At 42.0% G+C, this 27,786-nt stretch overlaps 1 protein-coding gene and 1 long non-coding RNA gene across 2 annotated transcripts in view; one reads left to right on the top strand and one right to left on the bottom strand.

The window, feature by feature from the left end:
- Positions 1-465: 465 nt before the first annotated feature.
- On the top strand, positions 466-747 carry LOC132983286 (uncharacterized). Its single transcript, XR_009674826.1, has 2 exons — positions 466-579; positions 662-747. It is a non-coding gene; the product is annotated as an uncharacterized LOC132983286 (long non-coding RNA).
- A 4,620-nt stretch (positions 748-5,367) lies between these two features.
- LOC132983275 (IgGFc-binding protein-like) overlaps positions 5,368-27,786 on the bottom strand; it is a 37,768-nt gene continuing 15,349 nt past the window's right edge. The window contains exons 16-36 of the mRNA XM_061049533.1: positions 26,969-27,099; positions 25,695-25,864; positions 24,780-24,994; positions 23,817-24,008; positions 23,514-23,702; positions 21,323-21,762; positions 18,489-18,607; positions 16,851-17,047; positions 15,901-16,039; positions 15,542-15,724; positions 15,228-15,373; positions 13,749-14,095; positions 12,567-12,790; positions 11,250-11,391; positions 10,012-10,348; positions 9,305-9,421; positions 8,636-8,737; positions 8,087-8,282; positions 7,594-7,857; positions 6,415-6,557; positions 5,368-6,224 (exon numbers count right to left, since the gene is read on the bottom strand). Coding sequence (XP_060905516.1) covers positions 6,033-6,224; positions 6,415-6,557; positions 7,594-7,857; positions 8,087-8,282; positions 8,636-8,737; positions 9,305-9,421; positions 10,012-10,348; positions 11,250-11,391; positions 12,567-12,790; positions 13,749-14,095; positions 15,228-15,373; positions 15,542-15,724; positions 15,901-16,039; positions 16,851-17,047; positions 18,489-18,607; positions 21,323-21,762; positions 23,514-23,702; positions 23,817-24,008; positions 24,780-24,994; positions 25,695-25,864; positions 26,969-27,099 — 4,185 coding nt within the window. The 3' untranslated portion in view covers positions 5,368-6,032. The remainder of the gene's footprint in view (positions 6,225-6,414; positions 6,558-7,593; positions 7,858-8,086; positions 8,283-8,635; positions 8,738-9,304; positions 9,422-10,011; positions 10,349-11,249; positions 11,392-12,566; positions 12,791-13,748; positions 14,096-15,227; positions 15,374-15,541; positions 15,725-15,900; positions 16,040-16,850; positions 17,048-18,488; positions 18,608-21,322; positions 21,763-23,513; positions 23,703-23,816; positions 24,009-24,779; positions 24,995-25,694; positions 25,865-26,968; positions 27,100-27,786) is intronic.

The following is a 27,786-nucleotide window of genomic DNA, read 5'->3' as shown; positions in this document are numbered from 1 at the left end:
ATCCGTACACAAAGCCCTCGCACCCAGCTTATATCACAATGTAAATATGCCAGTAATCACAAACAACTGCTCTCTTAAAATGATAACAGAATTTATTTAAACAAAGCAACATCAATCCAAAATCAATGAACTTAATCAAACAAATAACTATCATAAACTAATCTAAGCAACAAACATTATCAAGCAAGGCTTGTGGAAAATATGTGTGTGTGTGTGTGTGTGTGTGTGTGTGTGTGTGTGGGTGTGTGTGTGTGTGTGTGTGTGTGTGTGTGTGAGGGGGGGAGAAAGGGGGGAGATGGCTTCGTACCCATGTGGTCGCCCTTCCGATGGCGCACACCTAACAAAGACCTGGGTGCGTGTGTGTGTGTGTGTCTGTGTCTGTGGCTGAAAGAGAGAGAGAAGGGGGGAAGAGGGGGGAGATTGCTTCGTCCCACGTGGTCGCCCTTCCAATGGCGCACACCTAAGAAAGACCTAACGTGGCCTTAATGTCTAAAAGAGACCGAGTTCGGCCCTACACGATCTGTGTCTCTGAGACGTCTGGATGGCCGCGAGTGTATAGATCTCTGTGTGTGTGTGTGTGTAGCCTATGTGCGTAATGGCGCGGTGATGGAGTTAGTCTCCAGATGTGCGTTTCCCCGGGAATCTGTGTATGTGTGTGTAGCCTATGTGTGTAATGGCGCGGTGGTGGAGTTAGTCTCCAGATGTACGTCTACACGGGAATATGTGTGTGTCGGTTAGTAAAAGGGGGAGAAAAGAGGATAAAAGAGTAGAGGAGAGTAGAGGAGAGTAGAAATGCGTGCCTGAAGAGGCCGGATCACAGTCTGACTCCCGCGCCACAACTCGGAGTAATTCCCTTCATTCACAGAAACAAACCAATGGCCGAATTCAAATTAATACGGCTTACACTGGCCTTTCTGATCAGAAGAGTACTACCCGGTTATAACGCTGTTACGCTAAACACATATAGGACGCAGCGGTCCGAAACAACAACAAGAGTTTTAAACAGGTAAAACTCAGGACGCGGCAGTCCAACAAAGATAAAAATGACAGTTTCTGCATCAATCAAACAATTGTTAAAAACGCTCTCTAAAGCTAATTCTGTCCAGACCTAATTAAGCCTCACTTGTGAATCGCTTTATCCGCGATTGGTGAAGGGAAAAGGAGTCCGGCGATAAAACAGATCCTCTGTCCGTCCTGGTGCAGAGGCGTTTGATGGCGGTGAGGGTCCCTTACGGCGAGAGAGGCTTCGATGGTTCTCCGTCGAGTGGAAATATGTCCGTTGATTACCTGCGCACCAAAACTTAAAACAAAGGAAGATTGTTGCAGGAAACAGGAGGTGAGCTTGTGTCTCCTAACATTTAAAGTCAGTGCGTGGAAAGAGAGAGAGCAATGGAAGTCTTGGAGCTTTGTAGCCTGGCCTGCTCCATGGGGGGTCTACCTCAGGTCCCCTCCAATGAGGAGAGAGAGGTTCCGGTCCCCCCTTACTTCACGCGTAGGTGTGAAGTACTGCAGGGGATTCTGGGATTAAGAGTCCTTTTAGGCCTCTTTGTGATCTCAGTGAATAACTCAAATGAGGCTTCTCACAGAGGTGCAGGCCCAAGTCCATTGTTTGACTGTCCTATTTAAACAAAGCAACATCAATCCAAAATCAATGAACTTAATCAAACACATAACTATCATAAACTAATCTAAGCAACAAACATTATCAAGCAAGGCTTGTGGAAGGTGTGTGTGTGTGCGTGTGTGTGTGTGTGTGTGAGAGGGGGGGGGAAGAAAGGGGGGAGATGGCTTCGTACCCAGGTGGTCGCTCACGATGGCGCACACCTAACAAAGACCTGGGTGCGTGCGTGTGTGTGTGTCTGTGTCCGTGGCTGAAAGAGAGAGAGAAGGGGGGAAGAGGGGGAGATTGATTGTCTAAAAGAGACCGAGTTCGGCCTTACACGGTCTGTGTCTCTGAGGCGTCTGGATGGCCGCGAGTGTATAGATCTCTGTGTGTGTGTGTGTAGCCAATTTGCGTAATGGCACGGTGAGGCGAGGGTCGTCCGAGTCGTCTGACGAATCGTAAGCCCTGTGGTTGTCACAGTAGTACGGTTGCAACCGTGGCGGGGTTTGTGTTCGGCTCAGACGTGGCCGTCTATCGTGGGACAGGTAATGTTCGGTGCCCGATTGGACCCGTGCCTCCTCCCTGTGTCTAGGGGGCGTAAAGTCCCTCCTCCTGTGGGGTGAGGGTGCTCTTGGCTCAAAGCGTATTGCAGAACGCGGGGGCCATGGGGCGTTTCCCCATGATGGTGCTTCATGGTCTGGGGGGGTGTGGCGCTCTTCATCTTTACTCACCCAGCTCTTTACCGGGTAGTCTGAGGACGTGTGCGCTTTTGTGCCTGGGTCGACCCGGCAGTATCTTCCCCTCTCCTCCAGATCCTGCAACATGTCTGTCTCCCTCCTCCATGGGCTTGGTTCAGTCTCCCATCCTTCGTCTGAGGTTTCCTCAGCTGACATGGGGGCTGCAGTACATACCTGCCCATCCTGAATTCTGGGTACCATGACACTTTGTTTCTTCTGTTCGGCCAACCTGCTGCTTTCATGCAGTGTTTTATTCTCCTCCTGCAGGGCCTTGCAATTTTCCTGCAAGGTCTTTAGTTTATCCTGCATTCTTTTGAAGTCGTCCTGCAGGATCTGTCCTTCTTCTTGTACCCGGGCTAGCTGTTCCCGGTGTATCTCATTCTGCACATTTGATTTGCGCTGATAAAGGAGGAGAATTTCGCCTAGAACATCTGAAATTGTGCATGTTGGCTTCCCAGTTGGTTGATTTGCATATTCAACCAAGCCCTTTAGTTTCTCTTCACATGTACTGAGAGTGTAGGAGTTCAGACTGTCGAGCTGCTCTGTAGGGAGGTGGACAAGATTAGCAACTATGTCTTGAATGGTCTGATCCGCAGGGAGCCTCAGCCCCTGAGTAATGTGGGCTTTCCTCGCCTATTCTGTCTTTTGTTAGGAACAGGACTTTTGTGTACAGCTGACAAAGACAAAGGGAAAACCGCAGGTGATGAGTAAGCTTAGCCTGAGCGCTAGTTACTACAATCTATTTTTATGAGGAGATTTCACTCCTGTTGGTAAGCTGGCCTATGTGTTAGCTACACAACAAGCTCAATTGAGGCTCAAAAGAGGACAATGGGTATTACCTTACCTATTGACCAACAACATACGACTAAGTCACAGCTTGATGTCTGCTTTGAATAAACAATCAAGCAAAACTGAATCTTCAAAAGAAAAGAGAAATTTCTCAAGAAAGATCTCTTTTAGGATTACAAATTCGGATTACTGGGCATTTACAGCGCAATAAAGCTGGTTTATTGAAGGCCTCACACGGGGCACCATTTGTTGGGGTTGTATCAAATCAACTTTGGTTATATTCTTTAATAACTATATTTAATTATTAATAATATAAATAAAATATCATTAAACTATGTTTAATCTCGTTTTGGGGCACCACCCTGTACTCAGGGAAATATAACCAAAACATTACTCAAATCAGTCTCAAATGAGTTATTTAATTACTAATATTATTAATAATTAATAACTATATTTAATAAATTGAAGGCGTGAAATCCATACACAAAGCCCTCGCACCCAGCTTATATCACAATGTAAATATGCCAGTAATCACAAACAACTGCTCTCTTAAAATGATAACAGAATTTATTTAAACAAAGCAACATCAATCCAAAATCAATGAACTTAATCAAACAAATAACTATCATAAACTAATCTAAGCAACGAACATTATCAAGCAAGGCTTGTGGAAAATATGTGTGTGTGTGTGTGTGGGTGTGTGTGTGTGTGAGGGGGGGGGAGAAAGGGGGGAGATGGCTTCGTACCCATGTGGTCGCTCACGATGGCGCACACCTAACAAAGACCAGGGTGCGTGCGTGTGTGTGTGTCTGTGTCTGTGGCTGAAAGAGAGAGAGAAGGGGGGAAGAGGGGGGAGATTGCTTCGGCCCACGTGGTCGCCCTTCCGATGGCGCACACCTAAGAAAGACCTAACGTGGCCTTAATGTCTAAAAGAGACCGAGTTCGGCCCTACACGATCTGTGTCTCTGAGACGTCTGGATGGCCGCAAGTGTATAGATCTGTGTGTGTGTGTGTGTAGCCTATGTGCGTAATGGCGCGGTGGTGGAGTTAGTCTCCAGATGTGCGTTTCCCCGGGAATCTGTGTATGTGTGTGTAGCCTATGTGTGTAATGGCGCGGTGGTGGAGTTAGTCTCCAGATGTACGTCTACACGGGAATGTGTGTGTCGGTTAGTAAAAGGGGGAGAAAAGAGGATAAAAGAGTAGAGGAGAGTAGAGGAGAGTAGAAATGCGTGCCTGAAGAGGCCGGATCACAGTCTGACTCCCGCGCCACAACTCGGAGTAATTCCCTTCATTCACAGAAACAAACCAATGGCCGAATTCAAATTAATACGGCTTACACTGACCTTTCTGATCAGAAGAGTAATACCCGGTTATAACGCTGTTACGCTAAACACATATAGGACGCAGCGGTCCGAAACAACAACAAGAGTTTTAAACAGGTAAAACTCAGGACGCGGCGGTCCAACAAAGATAAAAATGACAGTTTCTGCATCAATCAAACAATTGTTAAAAACACTCTCTAAAGCTAATTCTGTCCAGACCTAATTAAGCCTCACTTGTGAATCGCTTTGTCTGCGATTGGTGAAGGGAAAAGGAGTCCGGCGATAAAACAGATCCTCTGTCCGTCCTGGTGCAGAGGCGTTTGATGGCGGTGAGGGTCCCTTACGGCGAGAGCGGCTTAGATGGTTCTCCGTCGAGTGGAAATTTGTCCGTTGATTACCTGCGCACCAAAACTTAAAACAAAGGAAGATTGTTGCAGGAAACAGGAGGTGAGCTTGTGTCTCCGAACATTTAAAGTCAGTGCGTGGAAAGAGAGAGAGCAATGGAAGTCTTGGAGCTTTGTAGCCTGGCCTGCTCCATGGGGGGTCTACCTCAGGTCCCCTCCAATGAGGAGAGAGAGGTTCCGGTCCCCCCTTACTTCACGCGTAGGTGTGAAATACTGCAGGGGATTCTGGGATTAAGAGTCCTTTTAGGCCTCTTTGTGATCTCAGTGAATAACTCAAATGAGGCTTCTCACAGAGGTGCAGGCCCAAGTCCATTGTTTGACTGTCCTAAGCCTGCGTGGCCCAACAATCTCTATGTAGAAATGTCTATAAACATGCTTTTGTATAACGCCTTTGCATCTAATTCAAGGGCCCCCATAAGCAGCGATCGAAGACTTATCATGATTTTTGCTTATACATTTAATGTTGCCAATAAATGTCATTCGTACATAAAATAAGACACAACAGACCATCATGTTGCTGAATTATGTTTAATGATCATTAGAAGTACTTGATTAGTAAAGACTGACATCTATTGATTGTACAGGTCACTGCAGATAAATGTGTGCATGGAAGGAAAAATCATAGGGAAAGATGATTACTGTGATTTTTTACTGTGAGTTACAACAAGGTAAGAATCATCAAGAGTTTCTCTAGTGATGGTAAAGGCTTTGTGTAACATAATTAAACACTCGGTGCAATCAATATCCTGCTTCCTACATGGTGATTATAATGTTCAGCATCATTGTACACAGGGTTTACAAACGATCATTACAGCCGCCATGTGGGTAGGATGTACTGCAGGGCTGATGTACTAGACTGCATTCCTTTGATATGAATATTATTATCCAGGAGTACCTGATGAGGTTTTAGCTGTATTCAAAGGTAATTATGTCTTCTAACATATCATACAGCTCAATTTTAAACAGAGGAACAAAAGTGACAGAAAAAACCCAAAATGATTAAATCAATTTTCAAATATGTCATATAAGTCAACCTGATTAAGGATAAGGGCTCCTGAAGAACATTGATTCTGTTACCGCAGAAGAATCTTTATTATAGCTGATAGTCCAAGGTATAAACACAACATAGCTGGATATATTCCCTCCTAAATAACTTGATTTGATGATGACTCCCTGATTAGTAGCAGCCCCTCACTCCGTTCACCACACCACATTTCTGCTGGGGGCCGCAGGGTTTTGGTGCGCATTTCATCATCCCGTGCGAACACTCACAGTATAAACCGCAGTTATCGTTGTAGTGCCCCTCACCGATCTCGAGGTAATGACCACCAAAGATACAGCCACATTCAGCCAGTTTCACACAGCGATCCTGCAGAGGAAACGATTCAACAGTCAGGAAAATTAAATCAGGAGTGTGTGATTCAAACACATGTCAAATAAATGTTTCTCAAACAATCCTGTCATTATAGTAAGTTCTTATCGTGCTGATTTATGTCTTAAGTGATCAGTTTAATCTAGTCAGTTTATTTCAGTGGGCGGGGCATGGATGAGGATATTACCTTATTCAGCAAGTATCCATGTTGACACACACAGCCCTCACTTGGTGCGATTTTACAGTTGGCACGTAGAGATAAGGAGTCGCAGGTGATTGGACAGCCAGGAGCACTGAGACTGTAAATACTATTGGCTTGACAGTCCATCGCTGACACATACACACACAAACACACAAACACACACATACACACACACACCCAAACACACATAATATTAAATACATTACAGATACAAAAAATAATTAATCATGAAAGAATGGAGTCCGGAAAACACGTTTAGTACACCTTTTCAGAAGTTTGGAGCAGAAGAAGTTTGTTGTTTTATCTACAGAAACATCCAGTAAGAATTGCCATGATACCCGCATTTTAACTTAAAGGCTTTATATGCGATTTTTCACACTTAAATGTAATAGAAATCAAGTATATCCTCTGAAAATAACTCTGTGAGTAATGACCGTCTACAATGGATGTAACACCCGAGTCCCACTGTCTGTGATGTTTTCAGAGTTTTCAGAGTCCTATCTTCAGTTTGTTTACATCGCCCGGACAGCCTGCTGACTCCTCCCCTCGCATATAAAAGTTGTTTAATTGAGGGACTAGAGAAAAGAAGAATAACATACTGTACTCACTGTTTAAATGCGTTTCTAGATCACGCTCATTTCAGCTAAATTTCCATGCAGTGTGACGATACTTGCATAATAAAGATTGCTAGCATTAGCATGCTAACACAACAATGCAGCGCAAGTTGTTTTGGTTTCATGCTGGTGCTCAAGGGAGACATCTGCTGGATCAAAAAATCGCTTATAAAGCCTTTAAGTTAAACAAAACCCAGCTCCTTTCTGAAGGATTGTGAATTTGTGTGCAGTGTGTCAATATGACTTTAAGAGTCTCAAGACTGTGAAACAACAGGATGTCTTCATTCTTCTTTTTCTTTGCTATTTTTTCATCTTTTTTTCTCTGTCACTTGTCTACTGTGGCTCTGTCTTTTTTTTGCAGCAGTTTTTTTATTTTTTTATGAAGCTTTACTACTTTACTACTTTCTATTGAACTTAAATAAACAGGGATTGTATTGTTTTAGAATGGGTGGTATGGAAGGTATTGATTTATTTATTTTTACAACCAAAATCGATAACAATCAAGAAACAATCATCATAAAAGTGAGAAAACGTAATCGAAAACACTCACGGCAGAAGTTCTCCGTCCTCCACGGTTTGACGTTGCCTTGTTTCCTCTGACACTCCTCCACGTAGTCTCTGATGATGTCACAGGCTGCCTCCTGTTTGCCGTCGTTTAGATACATGTCATAGACACAGTCTTGGTGGTACTGTTTGGTATCCAGGAGCTCTGAACATTCAGCCAGGGGTCCGTCCTTCGCCGTTATCACGTCACACGCCTTAGTGTAGTCGGGCAGTTTGTAGTCAACGGGGAGGGGTGGAGGACAGTCTTTACCTGGAAACACAAAAAGCATCAGCAGCATTATCATTGATTTATTTGTTTTTATATGAAAGAAGATATCCATCAGACATTTTAACGTCTACTGTCCAGCTCTGAAACTCGTTTTTCCGATGTTTCCAACACCACATGAATGCAGGGTGATGCAAAGCAATTTACATTTAAAATCTAGATTTAGATTCTAAATTAAATCACAAGAAAAAACGAGAGCCAATGAGCTTCTTACACTCATGAGAGCATCCCTCCACATCAGCCACCCAATGGCTCACTCCAAACACTGTGGCGTTTGCTGCCTGCTCCCCGTCGGGCAGCATCAGGTCGTCCGCTGGGTCTCCGTTCATGTTTCCACAAAGACCACAGGCTGCATTTTCATAGTTAGAAGCCAGCTCCACCCTCACTGAACTCACATAGTCAAATGAGACCTGTAACATGAAGGAGAGTTTATTTTTTTTTTTGCTTTGTTAAGGAGAGCTTGGAACACAAAGATAAAGTAAAGTAAAGATAACTTGAACTTGAACTTGAGAGTCAAAGAAAAATGTATTCTCTCTGATTTCTGACTCTATCCACCGTTCTCGCTTTAAAAAAGAACAAACCTGCCACACACTTGCTATTAATCAGAATTTTTTATTTTATGATGCCATTTGCCCGATTCAAAGTCATTCTGCAACATCATCACGACACACAAACAAGACGTCTCATGACGAGCGTGCAGGTAAACACACATTTCAGCCTCTTCTACAAACTGAATAAATCGTGTGTGTGTGTTTATGAATACCTTTAAAAAGTGTGTTTCGATGACGGCCTCTCTGTGTCTGCGATGAACCTGCACCTGTGATTTATTCCACAGGAATGGCAGAGATTCTATCACTCCATCCACCTGTGGAAAACACACACACACACACACACATAGACATGCTTTAAAATGCATTTTGGTTTGTTATTTGAGTTTTGTTCAGAGAGGGAGAGAGGCGGATCAAGGTGAAGGGGGAAACACAGACAGTGTGAGAGGAGACATGGGTGAAGTGACGGCTCTAGGGAAGAAATATAAACGCCATTTTACAGTTTGTCAACAGTTTTTTTTAGTTGAAAAAAAAGACTGAAGGAAAGGGACCTGAAGGGTGGAAGCAACAAGAAGAGATGATAAAAATGGAGGTGCAATGAAATGAAAGCGTGTGAAGCGTCTCAACTGTGAAAAAAGGAGAACTACTTTGATTCAATGTTAATTTTTGTAAAATTGCCACCAACCAGATAAAGTGTAGTCCATATATACTGTTCCTAACCTAAAAGGGATGCTAACTCCAAAAATGTTATGAATATATATATGTCCTCCCAATAAGGCACAATGATTTAGTGGCTGTGCACTTTTTCAAGCCTCGTCATATATGTAGGCTGACCCTTTAAAACCCATTGTGTGTATGTGTGTGTGTGTTCGCATGTTTCTCACCAGCACTTTGCCTGTGTTTTCCTGTGAGAGCGTGAACTTTTTGCCGAAGACATTAAGTGTCACTACTTTGGCGTAGGACACTCTTTTGTTGCCGCGGTTGTTGTTCTCCAGAGTTACCTACAATCAAAAAATACATAAATAAGAGCAGGGATGATTGATGAACAGAAGAGAGGAGGACACATTCATGAAACAACTACACTGAGATGATAAAGAGTTAAACATGTAATGCTGGCCACATCAGTCCACATGTAAACGGTAGCACACAAGCAGCAGGAGTTACTCTGCTCCTGTGAACTTAGGCTGCCTACACAAGATACTTTTCCGCCTGATTTGGGACATTTCGGGTTATCTTCTTTGTGTTCACTGTATGTAAAGCATTAGCTTAGCTTTCTGGCTTACAGCTGAGGTGAAACTGACTGGACTAAAAATGTCTCCAGTTGCCAAGTTATATCTGTGTGTCAGTCCTGTGAGGTGCAGCACCGCCTACCCACCAATTACAGCTGTGATTGGCTCCAGCACACCTGCGACCCCAATGGGATAAGCGGTGTGAATCGAAATTACCCGCTGAGTTATACATACTAACGGCTAAAACTCATCACAAACCAGCTTGTGTGTTCTAGGAACAACTTTATATGTCTAAAAGGACTTCACATCTGACATGTTTTGTTTTCGAGTCAAACATCACTGACTGTCTCTCTGCTGCTCACCTCAAAGTCCTTCAGTCCTTTGGTGTCTCCACACACACCGGCCAGCTTGTAGACACAGTTTCCCTGGAAGTCAAACTTGCGTCCATCGAAGGAGTCGTAGTGTGGGTCTCCGCGTGCTGTGCACATCTTAAAGCTGACTGGATAACAGTCCCGCACTCCCTCCACGATGCTGCACATCTCTCCGGCCTGACATCCCACTGACTTACACTGCACCTGTTTTGTTACTGCGTCACACACGCACTTGTCGTTGCATTCAGAGTCGCCCCAGAACTCCTCATCTGGCTTGTGATAATGTCCGTTATGTTCACAGCCGCAGCCCTTCTCCTTGGTCACACACCTGGCAGACAGGAGGGCAGAGAAATAACTCATCCCAGGTAAAATAATGAGAGGTTGCAAGTCATACTTCATTGTTTACATTTTTGGTTTTCTTTTTAGAAATCTGCAAACCATCACTGCACTATCATCCAGCCAAGAGAATAAACCACATGGGGGGCTTTCCTCACTTTGCTGATGGATATGTCCTGGTACCACTGAAATTGTATGCTTGTAGAAAACAATAAAATAAATTTGGCAGCGGGTGTTGAGAGATCAGATTGGTCGTGTCACATTCAGAATCCGAGTCCAAATTTAATCCCAAAATTAATTCAGATTCAGATTCAGAAAACTTTATTTATCCCAGAAGGGCAATTCCGTTTCACAACCTACCGAGCCATTGAAAAACGCAAAGACAACATAAAAGGAAACAAACACATCACCACAGCATTCAAACAGTTACATTCACATGTCAGTAACAACAATTCAACAGACGGATAGGTCGTCAAGTGAGAAAGCCAGCGCTATCAATCTACAATTTCCTAATATCAATCTACAATTTCCTAATAATAATAATAATAAATCATCAACTTTTTCCCCATTTGATCATTTGCTGATTAAGTCATTCAAAACAGTACCGTGTCTAATATCATTACTAAACATAAATTTCACCATAAGAATTAAGAACTAGAATTCAAGATATCATATCATGTGTCATATACGTTATAATTGTTTAATGGTTTAATCATCTTGAGAACTTACTCTTCTGATATGAAATTGATTGATTAATTAATTTCTACAAGTCATACTAATTTCCTTACTTTTAAGGATGGTGCCCCGAGGAATAATTAGGATATAACATCTTAATAAATGAATTACGCTGCACTGGATTCTTCATACCATCTACATTGGTGTCGTTCACTTACTCTGTTCCACTTCTCACATATCCTTCATCACAGAAACAGCCCTCCACACAGTTCTTAGTGCAGAACTCAGGCTGAGGTCCACAGCCGGGCGGACACGCTGAGCCGCACGTCTCGTAGTGACTGTTTTCAGGACACGGAGCAGCTGGAGGAATAACAGAGGGGAGGTCATGTTATTGGTTGGAACAAAGACTGCATGTAAGTGAACGTAACCTGCAGGTCTGAAAGGTGAATCCAAAGCTGAAGTATCTTAAACCTGCATTATTTATAATGTCCAGTAGGGGGCAACTCCACTGGTTGCAAAATTAAGTCGGATTGTATAGAAGTTTTGAGAAAATGGTTGTACTTATCAATAAAATTTCACTAATGAGTTTATGGTCTCAGCCTCTAGTTTCAAGTTTTTTTCAGTTTAGCAGGATGTTCATTTAGTTGACTTCCTTTTCTGTGCTCTGCATTGTTTACAGTCAAATTATCAACTTACGAAGCAACTTTGTGTTACGATCAAAAGCAAGGAGAACTTCACCCTCTGGATTTGTTTGCAAAATACACTCCTGGTTCATTACATCCCCCAAAGGAGCGTGGTTTCAAATGTTTCTGGCAAGTCTTACTTTAACTGTAAATAGTACATTACACAGAGGCTTCATTCTGGCTAGCTTCAGCCGTAACCTCACGAAAAACAAATCAATTTTCTTGGGATTTCTTTGCATTAATAGACCTTTAATTTGCTAAAATAACATCTTGATGCAGATTTGTAAAAATGTCAAAGTCAAGCTTTGTCCGGTTCTGTCCTCAAGAGTAGAAGATTACTTTTATGTTAAATGCTTGTTGCATGCAGGTTGGATTGTTTCTCAAGGAATTTTGGAAATCTAAATGCTGATTGGCTGTCAAACATACCCTCAAGCAGATTTGTGTCTTAAGTGTAAATGTTTGATCTACAACAGGCTGTTAGCTGTTGCTCCTATGTGCATTTCCATTTATAGAAATTTTCTGATTGTATTCCGCCTGTTTTTACTTTCCATAAACAGTTTGTCTTGCATACACAGATGCTGAGACTTAATTGGTCGAAATTTCAACTACACTTTTCCCGTTTTTGCCAAAATTACTCCCAAGTTGAAAAACTGGAGGTTCTCACAAATCGTTTTCTAACCAGCGTCTGATCCAAATACGGTCATTACTCGCTCCAAAGGAACAACATGGCAATGGCCAAAATGACATAGACTTAAAACAGTAGGCCGGATCTCAGGGCGAGATCAAGGTGGCAATGTTCACATCTTATTATGCGTTGTCTATGTTGTGTAAAACATACTACATCTAACTTACGACAGTCTGCCAGTTGTCTCCATGGCGCTACTGATGCTTCATTTTCCTGGCACTCTGCCATGTAGGTGCTCAGAGCCTCACACAGCACCTTCTGTCGTCCTTCATTGATGCAGACGTCGTACAGACAGTCAGACACAAACTCTTCAACTGAAACCTTAGCGTGACAGCCAGCGAACGGTCCGGTCTTATTACTCAGGAACCCACAGAACTGTGGCCCAAGGTACCTGAAAGTGCAGAGAGAAATTTTACATTTTCAGGCTATGGTCACCTTTCTCAAATGAAAACAGCACCATTAAGATGGCTCTAGGGATGGTAATACAAGTTGTATTAAAAGGTTGCTAGTCTCTTCACAATGGAAAAGTAAAACATTTCTGAACTAAAATGAAAGTTACTGTTTTTTCAAATGATTAGTAAAAGAGCTAGTTCAAAAAAAAAAAGATTGAGATTCAAACATCCTCATTTCACGGTGGAGTCATTCACTTCAGATTTCTCTATTTTCAAGTAGTTGTTTTAAGACTTTCGACTTAATGCCACATGCATTTTATGTTAATTATACTATTTATCTGTATATCTATGGATCTCAGTTTGTAAATGCACATTCAATGTAGTCATGGAATTCCACAAGGTCCTGTACTCGGGCAGAGTCTTTTCACCTTATATATGCTTCATCTAGGTAACCTGCTATGCAGATGATACTCAGTTATACTTATCAATGAAGCCAGATGAAACCAATTAGCTATCTAAACTAGACGCATGCCTTAAGGACATTAGGATGATGGATGATTAGAATTATTTTGTTGCTTAACTCAAACAAAACTGAAGTTACAGTTATTGGCCTCAAACAACTCAGAGGGACATTGTCTAATGATGTAACTGTCTGAGATGACATTAGCCTGGCATGTAGCACCACGTGTTAGGAATCTGGGAGTTGTATTTGATCAGTTTATGTCCTCCAACTCCCATATACAACACTTTTCAAGGAGAGTCTTATGTCCAACAAACACTGTCATTCTTAACAAACCTCCTCATCCCGTGGCCCCTCTCATGACTCTCATGACTTTATAAAAGATAAAGATAAAAATTGAGGAGGCCCCAGAGTGATTCTGCATTTCAAAGTGGGCTGTGTTACTCTTAAGTTTGGAAAAGCGGATTTAAGTTGCACAAAACATTTTGTGACTTTACCTCTCGCGGTCTTCCTTGGAGCACTGAGGACACTTCCCCTGACAGTGATGGTAACAGAACTGGTCTCCATCAGGGATGCTCCATGACGCCGCCCAAGATGTCACATTAGCAGCAATCTTGCCTCCAGCGGTGGTCAATTCGTCCTCCATGTCACCATTGTAGTTGCCACAGAGCCCAGCAACGTTACCAAAGTAACTGCTGCTGAGGGTAACCAAGACGAAACTAGACCAATCAAAAGCGATCTCCACACCAATTTGAGTCCCGATTGTTCCTCTTATTCCACTTTGTGTTATGGAGATGACTCCTACATCAAGCTCGATGGGAAGTTCTTCCCTAATACCATCCACCTACAGGGGGACATCACAGTTATTCACCATTCTTACAGTTTTCATTTTACTCTGACATCACAATAAAAGATCATTGATTACAGAATCATCTGTAACCAAATTTTTAGTAATAGAAAATATTCTTCAGCTAATGTTAGCTTTTAGCCCTGCCCAAGCTAATGTGTGATTGTCTCAATAAAAAAAAGAAAAAAAAGAAATCTTGGCTAAAAACATGTAAGATAAACTATGTTAGCTAAGAAACAAACTAGCTAACATACTGACCGCTTAGAAATAATTTCCCACCTAATTTTTTTCTATTATTAAAGGCTTTATTTGCGATTTTTTGATCTAGCAGATGTCGCCCTTGAGCACCAGGATGAAACCAAAACAACTCACGGTGCATTGTTGTGTTAGCATGCTAATGCTAGCGATCTTTATTATGCTCATATCTTCACACTGCATGTAAATTTACCTGAAATGAGCGTGATCTAGAAACACAGTTAAGCAGTGAGTACAGTATGTTATTCTTCTTTTCTCAAGTCCCTCAATTAAACAACTTTCATTTGAGAGTGGAGGAGTCAGCCGCCGTCCAGGCGATGTAAACAAACTGAAGATAGGACTCTGAAAACTCTGAAAGCATCACAGACAGTGGGACTCGGGTGTTACACCCATTGCAGACAGTCATTACTCACAGAGTTATTTTCAGAGGATATACTTCATTTCTATTACATTTAAGTGTGAAAAATTGCATATAAAACCTTTAACTAGCTAACTTATGAACTAGTTTAAACAAGTAAGCTAATATAAATTAGTTAATATAGGCTACCATGCTCTTGTTTGAATTAATTTAAGGCTAATTGTATTTCCCTTGCTGGTTAGAAACAGAGATAAGCTAGCATGCTTACTTTTTGTCAGACTAATTTCCTATTGCACTTGATGATGGTAATTTGTTATCTAGCCAGATGTGGAAAGTGACGATGTCGTAGAAACGGTTTAAATTCTTTACTCACAGTATCGTTGCTAACAATATGTCAACAGTATATTGACTTCACTATATTACAACATTTAAGATGACCCCCCCTGAGGGTTACATTAGTACAAAATGGTAGCCTTAATATTTGTATTTTCTGACATGCTCTCTAGTATAACCCACCACTACGATATCTTCTGGACCACTGGGGATGTAAATACTGTGGCCCAACATCTCCACAGTGAATGACTGCACAGAGGAGCCCTCAGAGTTCCCTCGCAGCTCGTTCTTCATGGTCACCGTTACCGCTGGCAAGGATGAATCAGCTCCTGAGGGTTCAGAATAATTTATGTTAGCAAACATTAACCCTGTGTCTCTGTTCTTTTTAATAATCGTACAAAGGGGATTACAGAAATGTTGCTAATGTTTTTTGCAAAATAACAAGGATTTTAACATTTAACACATTTTGACATTTTCACTGTCAGTTAAAATCACACCTGTGGTGTTGACGAGGACGTAGCTGCAGGTTCCTTGAAACGAGTAACTCTTGGCGTCGAACGTCCTGTAGTGAGGGTCCCCAGATCCCCAGCACATGGCGCTAGACTCCGGCACACACACTCCCTGACCCTCTTTCACCTCGCAGCGCTCCTTCACCCTGCAATTGGTCTTTGCACAGGGGTCTGAAACACACACACACACACACACACATTATGCAGGAATTTGGTTCTGAAAGTTTCCACAAATAGATACAGCATGACTCCTGAATCAGGATGGAAACAAAGAGAAATACAGGTAGAGATGGAAACACTTTAGAGAAAAGCAGAAAGGAGAAAAAGTCACTCAGTGAGTATTTGACCATTTGGGAAGCAGCCGATGACTCCGTCCTTGTTGTGACAATCCTCCCCCTGCTGGCAGCTTGAGGCTTTACAGCTGAACTCTCCGGCCTCGCAGGAACAGATCTCTGAACAGTCGCCTGCTCTTACTGATGAGCCTGACTGAAAAGAGTTGCACAAGCATTAGAAAAGAAACAATCAATGGCCACTGATAAGTTGAGACATACGCTAGGTTATGCAAACAAAGCATGTGGTTTGGTTTTTGTGCCTTAAAGGGTCATAATGTTCGTTAAATGGGGGAACTTTTTGTTGCAGTTTTTCGGGGTCAAACAGGTACAAAAGTCACTCGAGTAGATGGCTTCAGCCTTCAGTAATGAGACCGGCTGTAATTATTCTTTGTAGAAAATGTGCACGATCAAATCTCTTCCTCTGAAAGTGCTTATAGAAATATTCTCTTAGCACGAGGTCACAGCACAAATTTATTCCCAACGTTTTGCAGACTAGGGTTGTCACAGTAACAGAGTTTTAAACTTTGATTCAAAAGTCAAATTCAAACCATCAATACCTGTTTCATTACCATGGCAACAACATCAGATGTCCAATGCACCCAATATGTGTTAATCTTTTTTCTTAAATTACCAAAAATTGCCAGTAAAATTCTGCACTCTGTCAAAAGGTTTTTGACCGCTTGAGAGCGAGGATGTCTGTCACTGTAAGGTTTTGTTTGTTTGGCATTTTTTATGGACTCTTATTGACTACGTTGTGCCTTTGGATTAATATGGAAAGTGTTTTAACTGCAATCCGGTCTAGGGGGCCAATCGTTTGTTGAAACGCGTCAGTGGCAACGCGCGTCAAAGCCAGGTCATTCCTGGATCAGGCATGTCAGTAGTTCAGTACTTGATTGACCTCCTTCAACACGGCCATCTTTAAAATTCAACAGATAAAGAAAATCCACTAAGATGATAGTTCTTACTTTATAATACTGTCCATCTACCACACAACCACACTTCTCCACAGACACACAGTTGGCTCCGTCGGACATGAGGCCGTCGTCACACTGGCAACCCTCTTGACAAACTGGGGCGGGAGCTGAGCTCTGCAGGGAGGAGCAGGTGGAGGGCCAGGAGGAGGCACACAGCTCATAGTGACTACCAGCGGGACACTTCAATGCTGCAGGGACAAAACCAGACACAGAGACTCAGAACTGAAAAAGTTTGACCTGTTGTTGCTTTATTTATTCCAAGTTTAGTCTTCAGTGTTTCCTGTTTTATTTTGTTATTTCTTATCTTAATGTTTTTTTTTTCTCCTGTGTGTATTTTTGCTGTTACATACTTAAGAGCTCTATGTGTCTTTACTGTTTCCTGTTTTATTTAGTAGTTCTTGTCCCCGGGAGAAACTCCGGGTGAAAAATGTGTCTGTTTGCGTTCACACATGCAGCTCTTCCTGGAAATATCAGGAGTGAGTCTGGAGTTTTCTTTAAGTGTGAAAAGCCCAAGAAGTAAGTTTCTGTTTTCCTTTTTGCCTTTTGTTAAAATTAATCTTGAGTTTTGTTATCTTCCCTTGAGTCCTCTTCCGACAGTTTTTCTAACACTGTGACAGAATGAACCAACAAGAAGATGGAAGGAACACTGAGACTAAATAAACACGAGTAATAAACACATGGTGAGACTAACGACACAGGTGAAGCCATTCAGGGCAATCAAAATGGAGGTACACCAGATAAAAGGGGGGAAGTAAGAGTAAACCATGATATGATATATTTTCACTAGAAAAACTTAAAATGATCATGTGACATTTGTTGGGTTTGTAAGAAGGATAAAGTGTAACTCGAAGGTTTGTTATGAGACCAGAATTTTTTACTATCATATGATTTAATTAAAATCAAACAATTTCAGTACCTGGTTCGATACCAAAGCATCAAAAATACAAAATCCAATCACTCAATGCAGGGTAATTCCTTGTTTTTCATTACCAGAAGTTGCAGTCAAAGTCCTTCAAACTGTCTAAATTGCACAGATGCATTGAGATTATTTCAGTACTGAAGTGTTGCCAACATATTTGTGTAATTTAAGACAATGCTCCTTCTCCTGCAGTGGCTTTTGGTTAAAAACATGACTGAAGCTATTACATTTTTAAAGCTTCTGTACTTTTCAATACGATGGATGATTAAAAAATTGAGATTTTTTTTACAATGAAGTATCTAAGTAGCTTATTTTTTTTTAGATTTATTTTGGGGCTTTTTGTGCCTTTAATGGAGAGATAGGGTAGTGGATGGAGTCAGAAATCTGGGAGAGAGACAACGGGCAATGACATGCGGGAAAGGAGCGACAGGTTGGATTCGAACCCGGGCCGCCTGATTGGAGGACTGCCTTAGTTACTTTTTATGGTTGCTTCTAGAATAAAACATATTAAGGTCAGGGTATCTCTGCAGCTGTAAAGTTCTTCATTGTTCTGTTGTTTTTAATCATGCACTTTTCATACATCCAACATCTGCACTTTCTGTGATGTGTTGCAATTTTTGTTGTAATATTTAGATTAACTGTGCAATCCTAATAAATCAAATCCAGATGAGTTCATCCACATTCAGCAGCAGAGAAGAAATCAGACTTACGACAGAACTTGTCGCTCCTCCACTCCTTTATCTTTGCACCGGCGAGCTGACAGGCGGTGACGTAACTCTGGATGTGACTGCACAGGAGGACGTTGTCCCCTTTGCGTGACGTCATCTCCCTGAAAAAGATGAACACACAACAGAATTTTAACACCGGAACTCAAAATAAATCATCGATCTGGTTTAACTTGGATCTAATTTTTCCAGACAGGGACCCAGAATTCCCAAGAACTGCAGTTCCTCCAGTGTCCACTTGAGGCTGTCTTCAAAAGTGGGTCAATCCCCATAGAGTGTGTTTACATCCTTGTACAAACATACAGATTTGGTCTCTTTAGGTAATTCCTTTATAAATGAAAATTGTCCGGGTTGAGTTTTTATATAACTAACCTGTATAAATTATATTAAAGCTTACAGTTGTTGGGCCACGCAGGCTTAGGACAGTCTGTGCCTTTGAGTTATTTACTGAGATCACAAAGAGACCTAAAAGGACTCTTTATCCCAGAATCCCCTGCGGTACTTCACACCTACGTGTGACGTAAAGGGGGGACCGGAACCTGAGGTAAACCCACAGGTAGCTCCAGTCTTTAAAAGCAATCACCAGGCATTGCTTCCTTCTCTTTAAGTGTGGTCTGTCGACACCAGAGGATACCCTCTCCAACAAGATGGACTCCAGCATTCGAGACAAAGCCTTTCCTCCTCTTGGCTTACATAGGTTAAACTCCAGAGCTGATCTCCTAGCTCAGTATAGGTAGCTCTTCACATGCTGAATTCAAGCATCAGAGGATTCAGCTGACTACTTCCATGGCATATTTTTAGGAGTTTTGGGCGCAATCAGATGCTATCAGGTTCGAGCAAAAAGAAGAGTTTCTTTCCTTTGATTTTTCGTAAGACGTCATTGAACGCAACTGGACAGGAGCGCTGAAGGAAGCCCACTGATCCCTGAATCCACAAGGACACATAAAGAACTCCGCTCCTGCAACCAGAAGACCCTATAGAGCAGCGCTCTGGTCGAAGATCTGAATCCCGCTACCCTCCTCCTACATCTGCCACGAAGGAAACCTGCCTGAATCTGATGATTCAACATTCAACAGAGTGACGATCTAACCAACTTTGCAACGATCACCAGGAGTTACCCCAAGTAAGAGCTTTGGTCTGGGCAGAAATAGTTTCAGAAATAGTTATGTTTCTTTTATAACCACTGATAATTATGCATCATTGTTGACGACATGTCACATTCTGTTTATTATCTGTTGTAAGCTGCTGCATTTGTTTTATTGTAATGAACCACTGTGTTCGCCTATGTATGTAATGCTATGCTAGTTTACCTTCAGTCAACGGCTTTCACAATCAGAAAGACCAGTGTACCCACCGTTGAATCAAAGTCCGGCCACTGGCTTTCTGGTGTTTAAGTAATAGTTACGGAACTCAGCTCAGAGAGCTCAAACTATTTTAAAAAGGCAGCCACACGGCTTCTTTTGTTGTCCACCATTTTGTCCACATGTGACGAAGTCACATGGTGCATTGTCTCTCTCCACCATCTTGTTTTCTCTCTCTCTCTCTCTCTCTCTCTCTCTCTCGCTCTCTTCTACACACACACACACACACACACACACATTTACACCTCATTCACAAGGTGTGCTTGATAATGTTTGTTTGCTTAGATTAGTTTATAATAGTTATTTGTTTGATTAAGTTAATTGATTTTGGATTGATGTTGCTTTGTTTAAATAAATTCTGTTATAATTTAAGAGAGCAGTTGTTTGTGATTACTGGTGTATTTGCATTGTGATATAAGCTGGGTGCGAAGGCTTTGTGTACGGATTTCACGCCTTCAATTTATTAAATATAGTTATTAATTATTAATAATATTAGTAATTAAATAACTCATTTGAGACTGATTTGAGTGATATTTTGGTTATATTTCCCTGAGTACAGGGTGGTGCCCCAAAACGAGATTAAACATAGTTTGATGGTATTTTATTTATATTATTAATGATTAGAAATAATTATTAAAGAATATAACCAAAGTTGACTTGATACAACCCCAACACAGTTATGCACAAAAAGGGGCCTCTGCTAGGTGTCACCTCAGCTAATTAAATCACTGAATTTAAACCTCTGGGCCATGTTTTTAGTGTTGGTGGGATTTTCATTAAAAAATCTGACATATATATTATGTGTTTTTTGCATTAGCCAGTCATTCAAGAAGTCGCAGCCCAAACTTCTTCTGTGAGTGTCATTACACAGTTATTATTTTAAAGGTCAAATATTATGGAAAATACACTTCATGTTTTTCTAACTCTAAAATGTGTCTCTAGTCTGTCTGTACAAAGCCACCAATTATAAGAAAAGTCCATCCTCTCCGTCTTTTGCCTGCTCCACTTTTCAGAAAATGTGTGCTCAAACAGGCCGTTTGGAGTTTTTCCCTTCATGACATCACAAAGGGCAGTAGCCCCTCCCCCAGGTTGGTGACACTCCCACAGCTATGTGTTTGTTCTGCCCTCTGAGTCTGCCTTCTCACCGTAAACAATAGGACATGGAGCGAGACACCCCAAGCCACCCAAGCACTTCCAGAGAGGGGGCGTGGCCAGACACAGCTCATTTACACATTTAAAGGTACAGACACAGAAACAGCCTGTTCTGAGCAGGGCTGAAATAGAGGGGTTTATAGGCATGATCAAATACAGGATCAGAGTGGATTTAGAACAAGAAATTTCACACACATGTTTTGTGGAGTTCTGTGACTTATTTAAACTGAAGAAGAGGAGGAGAATATGTGACCTTTAATATGTTTGATCATTGTTTACATAGTCTAGTTTGGGGTACTTCCTTACCTGACACAGGCATCATAGTACGGAGTAGGTTTTACTGTAGAGTGGCATCCTTCAAAAGGGCCCTGCACTGATTTGATGATGTCACAGTTTTTCTCAGCGTCAGGGTCCGTCTCTTTATCAGTCTTAGGACAGGAAGCGTCCCCACAGCTTGTGTCACACTTGACGTCTTCGTCCTCCTCAACAACTGAGGCCGCAGCTGTGTCCTCCGGATTTCCGATCTCCCCCACCAGATCGTCAGACATGTCGCCGTTGTAGTTCCCACAGAGGCCACTGGTTGCGCTGTGATAGGTCGACGGGAGATGCACGACCACACCCGACTGAGTGTCATAGGTCACCTTTAGACCAAAGTCAGTTTCGACAATGATGTTGACACCGTTTTGTTGTATTTGAACCCTTTCCTTAGCCAGTGACACGGGAAGGGTGACTTTGATGTCATCGACCTGAGACACAGAAACAAAGCCATTTTCAGGTGAGCTGGTCAAATATTCAACCTCCCATCCTAAGGAATACGGCAGATCATTGAAGTTTGTCCATGTTGTGTTGTAGAACTAAAGGTTGGTCTTGGTCCTTCTCAGACTGGACTGCATTTTTACAGAGGCCTGTCTCAGTCAATTACATGATGTTAAAAAAGTTGGTCGACTAAAATTGGACTTTCAAAACATAAATTAACACGTTTGTCCGACTGAAATCATACTAAATGATTTCTCAAAGTAGGATTAGAACACCTAGATAATGCTTTGGGGGTCGACTTACTCTTGCGGCCACAAACAGGCGTATTTGATAAATTGAAGCTTGATCCAAAGGCAGCTGGACAGGTTGAAGACCTTGAAGACGTTTCCCCTCTCCTCTGCTTCTTCAGTTCTAAACTAACTGATTGAAGGTACCAGGGGGGTGGTGGTCTGAGGCACCATCTTTCACCAACCTACAGAGCTGTTTTGAATTGTCTCTTAAAACAACTGAAGCCCCAGTCCCACCTTGGAACCAACAGGACCCCAAGGACCCACAGCGACTGGGAGTTTTAATGACTCAGCTAATGACTCTCTGTGAGTCAACCTTGATCATCAGCCTGCTTATGATCCACAGAGGCTTACATTTCTAGCTTTATCCACCAGATAGTTTAAAACTGAGGAAGAGGTGGAACATCTAGATTGCACAAATATTTTACCAACATTTCACTACTGAACCTTAAAGGCTTTATATGTGATTTTTTGATCCAGCAGCACCTTTGACCTTGAGCACCAGCATGAAACCAAAACAACTCGCGGTGCATTGTTGTGTTAATGAAGTGTCTTAAATATCTAGGACAGAGATATTATAGTGATCTTTAAGTGTATACTGCATAAATCTGTTAAAGGGGTTTCCTTCAGTGGAAAGTTTGTTTAGAGGTGTTGTTTGTAGGATGAGTTATGAGTGTCAGGAAATATTTAGAGCAAAGCTAGGATCCCCCACAGTGGAATGTGAACAAATGGACCCTTATGTCCAGAGGGTTTCCCAGGGACATCTAGACAGGAGATTGTACCTGTGACCTGTGTTGTCCTTTAAGTTTATGACATACATATAATTGCAGAGGCCCCCGCTGTTGAAGTAGGAGGGGTTGTCCTAAAAAACAAACAGATGTCCTCATGTGTCCTGTGACATTGTGTATAAATAGCATTCTCAGTGTATGTTCGGGAGAGATCACTTTTGGCTGTGTCTCTCCCAGGTCGAACCATGGCGAGCCTGGCGATGCTGTAACTTGTATGATCATTATGTAAGCAAGTCAGTGTCAACGGCGAATTTCTTCATCATCAAACATATCAACAACGGGAATCCACATCATTAGCATGCTAATGCTAGCGATCTTTATTATGCTCGTATCTTCACACTGCATGTAAATTTACCTGAAATGAGCGTGATCTAGAAACACAGTTAAGCAGTGAGTACAGTATGTTATTCTTCTTTTCTCTAGTCCCTCAATTAAACAACTTTTATACACGAGGGGAGGAGTCAGCCGGCCGTCCCGGCGATGTAAACAAACTGAAGATAGGACTCTGAAAACATCACAGACAGTGGGACTCGGGTGTTACACCCATTGTAGACAGTCATGACTCACAGAGTTATTTTCAGAGGATATACTTGATTTATATTACATTGAAGTGTGAAAAATCACATATTAAGCCTTTAAATACATAATAAATACAAAACGTCATACCTTAACTTCCCAATTGACCCCTGTCTCCATGGAGATTTCAGCGTCATACACGTGAACCTCAACGCGGCGAGTGACAGAGCCGTCTTTATCTGTTTTCTGCTGCACCAACACGGAGAAGGGCGTCTTCCCTCCATCGTTCTTCTGCACCTCTGACAGCGTGAAGAGACAGTCTCCCAACAGAGGATACTCCTGCAGGAGGGGACAGGTGTATGTCATAACGTCTACTGTCAGCGTCTTACAGCTTACATTTATTATTTCAATTCAGACAGCTTCGACCTTATCTAGAAAAAAAATGTGCTCTACCTTTCCATCGAAGGAGCGGATGTTTCTGACTCCACTGACCGAACAGGAACCAATACTTTTGGGTTGACAGGAGACGGCGCCGTCTTTCAGAACGCACTTCTCGTGTTGTGAACAGTGGAAGGTGGCGTCACACTTTATCTGTCCTTCTGAACACACACACTGAGTGTTACAGGACTGTCCGCGGTAGAACACCTGAGAGCAGAGAGACAGGTGAGTGAGGGAAGCTGTACAGGGAGCAGAGTGATTGATGTGTGTGTGCAGGTGTGTTACAGAGGAGGTGTGTGTTATAAATCTGCAGGTGTGTTACAGCAGGGGTGTGTGTGTTATATATCTGCAGGTGTGTTATAGAGGAGGTGTGTGTGTTATATATCTGCAGGTGTGTGTGTTATATATCTGCAGGTGTGTGTGTTATATATCTGCAGGTGTGTCACAGAGGAGGTGTGTGTGTTATATATCTGCAGGTGTGTCACAGAGGAGGTGTGTGTGTTATAAATCTGCAGGTGTGTTACAGAGGAGGTGTGTGTTATAAATCTGCAGGTGTGTCACAGAGGGGGTGTGTGTGTTATATATCTGCAGGTGTGTCACAGAGGAGGTGTGTGTTATAAATCTGCAGGTGTGTCACAGAGGAGGTGTGTGTGTTAAATATCTGCAGGTGTGTCACAGAGGAGGTGTGTGTGTTATATATCTGCAGGTGTGTCACAGAGGAGGTGTGTGTGTTATATATCTGCAGGTGTGTCACAGAGGAGGTGTGTGTTATAAATCTGCAGGTGTGTCACAGAGGAGGTGTGTGTTATAAATCTGCAGGTGTGTCACAGAGGAGGTGTGTGTGTTAAATATCTGCAGGTGTGTCACAGAGGAGGTGTGTGTGTTATATATCTGCAGGTGTGTCACAGAGGAGGTGTGTGTGTTATATATCTGCAGGTATGAAAGGGGAGGTGTGTGTGTTCTGCCCAGGTGTGTTACCTGTCCATCCTGATAGTACTGCCCTTCGTCTTGACATCCGCACTCGGCCACAGGAACACACTTGTCGTTGCTCAGTATGTAGCCGTCGTCACACACACAGTCCTCTGTGCAGGGGTCGTCTTCGTCACAGTCATCAGGTGTGCCGAGGCCGCTGCAGGTGGGCTGGCAGGGGGAGGCACACACCTCATAGTGACTGTTTGCACCACATGGCAGAGCTGCAGGGAGACAAACACAGTCAGGGACACATTCAAATTAAATACTGTGTGAAAAAGTAAAACAAGTGAAAAGTGACAAGTTGGAAATATGCATCAAAATAGACATCAGAGTTCTCCAAAGATCCAAAGTTTACAACCGGACAAAATGGACGCTGTTCACTTTTGACAATTTGATGTAGATTGTTAAATCTCTGAATGTCCAGACATCATTTTGCTTTTTCAATTTAAGTTCTTATTAAAGGCTTTCTATGCAATTTTTCACACTTAAAATAGAAATCAAGTATATATTCTGAAAATAACTATGTCGGTCTGTGATGCTTTCCAAGGTTTCCGAGTCCTATCTTCAGTTTGTTTACATCGCCGGGACGGCCAGCCGACTCCTCCCCTCACGTATAAAAGTTGTTTAATTGAGGGACTAGAGAAAAGAAGAACAACATACTGTACTCACTGCTTAACTGTGTTTCTAGATCACGCTCATTTCAGGTAAATTTACATGCAGTGTGAAGATACGAGCATAATAAAGATCGCTAACATTAGCATGCTAACACAACAATGCAGCGCGAGTTGTTTTGGTTTCATGCTGGTGCTCAAGGGCGACATCTGCTGGATCAAAACAAAAAATCACATATAAAGCCTTTAAAGCCATTTTTGGTCTGATGACTGAAATAGATGTGTGTGTGTGTGTGTGTGCATTTCTTACGACAGAACTTTTTGGTCCTCCAACTCTCAATTTTAGCTCCCGCATCCTGACAAGACGTGCTGAATGCTGATAGGCTGTTGCACAGAGCGGAGGCGTGGCCCTTGTATGCACACATATCAAAGACACAGTCGTTGAGGAAGGTCTTGTGGTCCAGTTTGCTGTGACACTGACTGCAGAGAAACAGAGAGTCGAGGGTGAGATGACAAACTGTAGTTGATGAAATATAGAGTTCGTTCACCGAACTTTCATTTGGATGGTAAATGGACTTGAGCTTATATAGCACTTTTCTAGTCTCCCAACTACTCAAAGCGCTTTTACACCACATGTCACACCCACCCATTCACACCCTTTCACACACTGATGGTAGTGATGATCGCTATGTAGTATCATCCATCAGAAATAACTAATCCCATTCATACACCGCCACCGAAGCAGCAGGAGCAATTTGGGGTTAAGTGTCTTGCCCAAGGACACATCGGACATGTTTCCCAGCTGGGGATCGAACCCTCGACCTTCCAGTTGAGAGGCGACGACTCTACCGCCTATTTGTTGTTTGTCAGGCGTGAAGAACATCTGCTATGCTGATTGGTTACTGGCTTTAATGTTAAATATGCGAGGCCATGGGAATCCATCGCCCTGGAAAAAATAACAATGTGATCTGATCCGGTTGATGTTTCTAAAGCTAAATCTGCGTAAGACCCTGTCGTTGACCTTATACCATTATACAAGAGTAACTGGTAACACTTTATAATAACCATCATCTATAAAGGGTAAATAAGGGTAAATAGATAGTTAATTAACCATTAGTTAATAGTTATTTACTGTTAACAAACAATGAAATTATAGTTAATAGTGTTTGCTAATGATTTGTAATACTATCATTTATGTTATGTTAACAGTTTATTGATGCACAAATTATAACATTTTATACACTTTATAAAGTGTTTGTTAATGATGACCAAATGATTTATAAACCTTTAAGAGATGGTTTATAAAATGGTTTATGGTTTATTCATTGTTTCAACAGTAAATAACTATTAACTAATGGTTAATTAACTTATGTATTTACCCTTATTTACCCTTTATAGATGATGGTTATTAAGTGTTACCGAGTAACTTTAGAATCAGACTAAACGGGTAGAGAACCACAACATGTCCAAAATCACTAAAGTGATAATATTTAATTTATTTTAGACAACTATGGTTATTTTTCTTCTAAAAATAAAAACATTAGGTATGAATGAAATCATAAGAAGCACAGGAGAAGTACGCACCCGAATGGTCCTTCCTTGTCAGAGATGATGCCACAGTAGCGCCCCTCCTGGTAGCGAAGTACCAGTGCAGATTCGCACTCTGGACATTTACCTCCAGGACAGTCACTGGTGCAGCCCACGTCTCCTCCAGCCTGGAATCAGATATACACAGTAGAGTAAACTACCTTCACAGTACGACAGAGTGTAGTTTGCAGATTTGGGTTTGAAGGGGAGATTAACCTGTGCATGTTCACTAATAATGCTTCCTCCTGAATATAAAGCTGGGAGTGATGTGGGTATGGTTTCAGGGGATTTTGTGTAGAAACCAAAATGGTCCAGACTGGTTTTAATACATGATTAAAGCAAGTTTCAGTATTCACGTTGTGCAGCAGGAAATTTGTCTCTTTTAGATTCTTTCCATCGACTTTTGGTTTGAAGTTTTGGTTTTTAATCTTCTACAATTCTACAATTCACTTAGCAGAGGCTTTCATCCAAAGCGACGTACATCAGAGAGTAAGTACAACACAAGCAAGGATCTAGAAAAAAGGGAACAATGTCAGTAAGAGCAAACGATCAGCTTTGAGTCTGATTGGACACACAGGTGCTGACAGGAAGTGACCAGAGGCAAAGCACAACATTGAGGGCAGTTCTTGAGAGCTCTAATCAGTATAGAAACCATCTTATAAGTCGTCGTTATCAAACAAAAACCATCGTCATTACCATCATCATCATCAATAATATGGAGACCATCATCATTAAGTTAGTAGGTATTCATGAAAGAGCTGGGTCTTGACACCCAAGTCAGCGAAGGAGGCGTGTGTGCTGCTCTGCAGGTCATG

This window comes from Labrus mixtus, chromosome 11, assembly GCF_963584025.1.
Source record: "Labrus mixtus chromosome 11, fLabMix1.1, whole genome shotgun sequence".
Taxonomy (NCBI): Eukaryota; Metazoa; Chordata; class Actinopteri; order Labriformes; family Labridae; genus Labrus; species Labrus mixtus.
The sequence above is the reverse complement of the archived record's forward strand: the minus strand, read 5'-3'. Positions and strand labels throughout refer to the sequence as shown.